Source organism: Rhineura floridana, chromosome 16, assembly GCF_030035675.1.
Source record: "Rhineura floridana isolate rRhiFlo1 chromosome 16, rRhiFlo1.hap2, whole genome shotgun sequence".
Lineage (NCBI taxonomy): Eukaryota > Metazoa > Chordata > Lepidosauria > Squamata > Rhineuridae > Rhineura > Rhineura floridana.
Genome location: NC_084495.1, coordinates 9,219,472 through 9,225,471, shown reverse-complemented (window position 1 = coordinate 9,225,471; position 6,000 = coordinate 9,219,472). Strand labels below are relative to the sequence as shown.

Below are 6,000 nucleotides of genomic sequence, written 5' to 3'. Positions count from 1 at the left end.
CCGTGGTCAGTAAAATGAGTACCCGGCCTATGCTGGGGGGTAAAGAAAGGCCGGGGAAGGAACTGGCAATCCCACCCCAAAAAAACGGTCTGCCTAGTAAACGTCACAAGACTTCACCCTAAGAGTCGGAAACGACTCGCACTAAAAGTGCGGGGACACCTTTACCTTTTTAAGCATGGTTAGGATTGCAGTCTTCATTTTCAGTCATGCAAGCCCCTCTGTGAATCTACAAATAGAAGAGGGAAATAAACCAAATTAAGCGAACACTATACTGTTGCTAAACACTTCAGAACGATGCATTTAACAAGTAACTCTTTACTTGTATGCAATGCTTTACCTACGCGTATGTCAGCTTGATCATGAAGCCAGGCTACTCACGTGGTTGACAACTCCAGCAGCAAAGTGCATACTGCTGTTTTTAATCAAGGGCAACTCTGTTCTCCAGTCAGCAATCTGTGTAGTTGGACATACTGCTTCAGGATGCACAGAAGGGAGAAATCCACCCCATGCAATTATTCCTGTCACTGCCGAATGTGTGCATGAAAGGTGACACCAGACTGAGTTCTACCATCTTTACAATCTTAAAAGATATTGAAGAGCTCCTGGAACATCAGCTTACCAAATCTGGCAAGGACAAAGGGGGTGTTTCCAGAGGACACCAACAAAGCTAATGAGCTGCTTGGGAATTAAATTATATGGCAAATAATGGAAAGAGCTGGCTATGTGTTTAGCTGGGTGCAGAGAACATTAAGGGGTGATATGGTAACAGTCTTCAAATGTCTGTCATGCAGAAGATGCGGTGAACTTGTTCCCTGTTGCTCCAGAGTGCAAGAAAACCAATGGGTAGGCATAGCAGAGAAGCAGATTTTGAGTCAACAGTATGACAGAACAAGGGGACCTGTGTGTCTTCCAATGCTGTTGGAGTCCAACTCCCATCAAGCCCAGCCAGCAATAAGGGATGATTGGAACTGTGGTCCAACAACATCTGGAGAACCACTAGTTCCCCAGGTCTGCATCAGGATGAGCTTCCCAATAGTGAAAACTATATATATTATTTTATGTATTTTAATTGTAAATTTATTTTAATGTTTTTGTGATTTTACTGTTTACAATTTTATTATGTACATGTTTGATTTTATTTTTGTAAGCCGCCCTGAGTGCCCTATTATAGGGTAGAAGAGCAGGATAGAAATATTTTAAATAAATGAATGAATGTTTAAGCAGTGGCTCAGCCATCATATGTCATGGATACTGTTGCTGCATCCTGCATTGTAGAACCTGAACTGAACAGTGGGTGCAAATAGATGACCACCAAAGTTCTTTCAGCTCAATAATTCTATAATGTCATGTATAGTCAGAAATTCCACCAGTCGGAGTAATGTGCCGCTTCTCAGTGGAGATGGTAAACCTGAGTATGCAGAATATGTAGTCGTACTTAAACCCCTCTCCCACTGCTAACTTTCCACTGCACACAGATATCTTGAATCCTAGGCAGGAAGGCTAGCGCACACACATATCCTGTACAGCACATCAGCACAAGGACCAATTAGACTAGACCATGGCATTGCAGCCCACTTAACCACTGGTGAATTGCATCCCCAAATGCTGGTTAAGGTAGGGGAGATACAGGAGACAGCAACAGCATTGAGGCACAGGGTCCCACGGATCAGCTACAGTGAAATCTCAGCCATAAACCACGCCACAGAACCAAATATCCACACATTAAATTTTATTGATGATCAGGTACATACATTTAAAGCATACATTTGGCAAGTGTTTGCGCTAAAAAACAGCAACAACTTCTTGCATCCAAGAAGTGTTGCATTAAAGAGGCTCACAATGCTGATGGCCTGTTTTGCCTCGTTGGGGTTAATATACAGAAGCCACCGTAGTTCCAAATTTTAAAAAGGCCTTGGAGTGACATGTAGTATCCATCTCTTCCGTGGTAACCACACAGACATATCCCTGGCTTGTGCAATAAAGGCTCCATCTCCACAGGAACAGTCACTCAGACAAAACTAAGCTGTACATTGCCCCAGGGGCAGAGGTGCCAAGACATTGCCCACACAAGTGTTTCAACAGGACAACTCAACAATACTCCATCCTGTTTCATCAGCCGTGCCCAAGGAGTTGGTTTGGGAGACAACATCTATGGCTTTTGTTCAGTGGTCACAAAAGTGATCCACAAAGTGACAGCAAGAGGTGCCTCTGCCCATCAAGGGAAATCCTTGATGATGCAAGGCTAGTTAGCAGTTCCTTCCCCCACACCTGTGTTTTGGGCCCAGTAATCCCATGGGCATGCTACTTTCTTATAGAGCATTCTAGCTCAGGGTTAGGGAAGTCCCTTTGACTGCCATTTTGAAGAGGGATAGATTTGCACTGCCCAGGCATTTTGTACTTTACAACAAAGCATTGAACACACACTTTTAAAAGCATAATAATATAGGGATGTTTCCTGGATCCTGAAAGCAATCCATGATGACCCAGCATAGGATTCCAAGAATAGCCTTGAAGTCAGATGTGTTCCTCTCCATACATCACTGGTCTACTGGTGGCTCTGCTTCCAAAGTAGGCTGTGAAGCATCTCCAGGAGCACTTGTAGGCAGAAGAGGACAGATGACAACCTCATCCTCTGTGTTTTCAGCATTTGCACGATGAAACTGCACGACTGAATCAGGCAATGGAGGAGGGAAATCCCTGTTGCCTTGAAGGTACACATCACTATATGATGGTGGATGATTGATATTATATGTTGGTGAGTCTGCAGAATAAGGTGGAGGAACACCAAGCATATGGAATGGTCCCTGGCGAAGAGTTTCCTGCTGGATCCATTTGATGCGCTCATTGATTAGGTTTGCGTGCCTGAGATTTTTCCTCTGCCAACGAGCCTTTCTGTACTTCCACCGACAAAAGCGGAAGATGGTATAAAATAAAGCAGCGCCAGCTGCCAGGAGGAACAACAAAATTCCAATCCAACCTGGAAGCAGAAGAAGAGGCCAGTCACCACTTGTTACAGGCAATCCATCTCCCTCACCCCTAGTTTTTTCCTTCACGAGCTTCCAGCACAACACCAGCAGTAGTTCTTCTGTGGGTAATTTCATACATGCAGAAGACGCACCCGCTTTCACCCCAGATTATTTGAGCAACAACACATACACCTGTAAGAGGAGCCCTGCTGGATCAGATTAAAGGCCTATCTGTCTACCAGCCTGTCTCCCGCAGTGGCCCACCTGATGCAGAGCCCAAGTGCAAGAGCACTCTCCCCACTTGCGATTCCCAGCAACTAACATCTAAGGCACACTGCCTCCAACAGAGGAGGGAGAACAGAGGCACCTTATCCGCCATGGGTTTGTCTGATACTCTTTTAAAGCCATCCAAGTGGGTGGCCATCACTGCCTCTTGAGGAAGCAAAGTCCATAGTTTAACCATGCACTTGTGGCCTTCTAACATCTCCTGGTTTCATGTGATGCATGCTAGTGTCACCACAGATGGAGTGTTGCATTCGTTCCAGCAGGTACGTAAGAGCACCAGAAGGGCATGCTGGATCAGGCCAGTGGCCCATCTAGTCCAGCATCCTGTTCTCATAGTGGCCAGCCAGTTGCCCATGGGAAGCCCACAAGCAGGACCTGAGTGCAAGAGCACTCTCCCGTCCTGCGGTTTCCAGCAACTGGTATTCGGAAGCATTCTGCCTCCGACTATGAACGCAGAGCATAGTCATCATAGCTAGTAGCCATTAATAGCCCTTTTCGTCCCTGAATTTCTACCCCTTTTTTAAAGCCACTCATGTGGGTGGCCATCGCTGCCTCTCATGATAGCAAATTCCAAAGTTCAAATATGTGCTGCATGAAGAAATACTGTTCTTTTGCCTATCCTAAACTAAACTAAAGAGTCTCAAACATAATCTTTTTTCACAGGGGAGTTGCTCCAACCCCTCCATCATATTCATTGCCCCTTTCCAGCTCTACAAATACCCTCATTGGAGGTGAAGTGGCCAGGACTGTATGCAGCGGTCCAAGTGTAGTCTCAGCACAGATTGGTATAACCACACTGAAATACAGTCAGTTTTCTTTTCAACCCCTTTCTGAACAATCCCTAATGTGGTATTCACCTTTTTCACAGCTGCCTCACACTGGGTCAGTATCTTCACTGAGCTATCTGTCCATTATGACCCCCCAAATCTGATTCCTGGTCAATCACCACCAGTTCAAACCCCATGAGTATATACAACACTACATTCGTATCGGTTTGCCCTGGTATGTATCACTTAACCCTGATACTGCCTCCCGTTTGCCATTTTGCTACCCATTCAACCAGTTTGGAGAGACCCCATTGGAGCTGTTCACCATCGCTTTTTTCTTCAGCACCTTGAACAATTTAGTGTCTGCAGGCAACCTGGTTCCCTCACTGCTTACCCAGCCTTTGGGTCCCCAGAAGTTGCTGGGCTACAGTTCTCATCATTCCTGACCACTGGCCATGCTGGCTGGGGCTGATGGGAGCGACATCTGGGGAGCCAAAGGCTGGGAAAGGCTTCCAAATCTAGAGTCTAGATCGTTTATGAACATGCTTGCAAGAGCACAGGTCCCAATACTCGCCCTTGGAGACCTTCGCTTTCAGCATCCTCCCTCTGAGAAAACATCCCCTTCAGCGCTCCTTAACCAGCTGCTGATCCAGAAGAGGACCTCTCCTCTTTCCAGAGCCAGACTCTCCCAAAGACGCCAGTGGCTCACGTGGTCAAGGGCTCTCTCACACCCATCCTTGAAGTGGTGGACGGGGCTGCCTTACCTACCGTGGAACCGCGGCCCAGTCAGGGCCTGTGTGGGCGGTGGCACGCCGACAGTTCGCCCCTTGAGATGAAGAGCGCGGGGGCACCGCTGCTGCTCTAAGCGAGCCTCTCCCGACGAGCAGCAGAAGGGCAGGCGGCGTGTCCCGCGGCAGAACTTGGCGTCCGCCCCGTCGCGCCACGCCGGGCATGGGAGCGCTCTGGCCGACGCTTCCGCGCCGTAGGCCCAGGCGCGACACAACTTGCTCACGGCCCCCGTGGCGGCGCCCCCGGCAGCCAACAGCAAAACCAGCGCACACAGCAGAGCCTCCGTCCTAACTCACACTTCTCCGGGCGGGGAGCCCGTCAGGACGACGCCTCCTTTCCAAACCTCTTCTGAGCCCCTTAGCCTCTCTCCATCCAGCTACCTCGGTTGGCCTTTGTATGTGGGCAAGCGTGTTTTAAATGCAAGCCCTCCCAACCAGCCTTTATATCCCTCGAAGAAACTCCTTGATGAAGCCCAGAAGCACAACGCACAGCACCTGGCCTGGCCCCGATCACCGCCCGTTCATCAAGGAGGAGTCCAGCCCTTGGCCTATCGACCCACAGACCTACCCCTTTGGTGATCAGGAATCCAGCCTTTCCCAGCTTTTGGGTCCCCAGATGTTGCTGGACTACAGTTCCCGTCATCTAACCACTGGCCATGCTGGCTGGGGCTGATGGGAGTTGTAGTCCAGCAACATCTGGGGACCCAAAAGTTGGGAAAGGCTGCAAGTCTCTCTAGGTTGTAATTAGGACTAATAATTACACGTTGTCCTCCCCTCTAGGGTTACTCAGAAGTTTTTCCTAAATTCTATGAGACTCACTCCTTTCCAGTACATCCTATCATTGGTGATCACTCATGGCCGAGTAAGATTGTCTTCCAAGATAATTTGGTTGGAAAACACCTGTGCATGAATTTGTTTTATGTGGGGAGGTTGGCGCACAACGATCAACACACAATCTTGACAGAAAAAGGCTTTGATCCAATGGCATGGGATGCCACGACAATTTGAAGTCTTTTGTCTGCTGCAGCCTTCATCCGCCTTCACAGCGCTCATAGGGTTCATTGGAACACGCAAGCCCACTCACCACTACAAGATGACGATCCATCGAGTGGGAAGTACATCCTATAATGTATTCTCAGAGGTAAGCCCCATTGAGTTCCATGGGGCTTACTCTCAGGTAAATAGGCACATGAT

The 6,000-nt window shown here is 48.2% G+C and overlaps 1 protein-coding gene across 1 annotated transcript in view; it reads right to left on the bottom strand.

Moving 5' to 3' along the window:
* Positions 1–1,712: 1,712 nt before the first annotated feature.
* LOC133371506 (protein shisa-2 homolog) overlaps positions 1,713–6,000 on the bottom strand; it is a 35,266-nt gene continuing 30,978 nt past the window's right edge. The window contains exons 2-3 of the mRNA XM_061599038.1: positions 4,787–5,094; positions 1,713–2,977 (exon numbers count right to left, since the gene is read on the bottom strand). Coding sequence (XP_061455022.1) covers positions 2,538–2,977; positions 4,787–5,094 — 748 coding nt within the window. The 3' untranslated portion in view covers positions 1,713–2,537. The remainder of the gene's footprint in view (positions 2,978–4,786; positions 5,095–6,000) is intronic.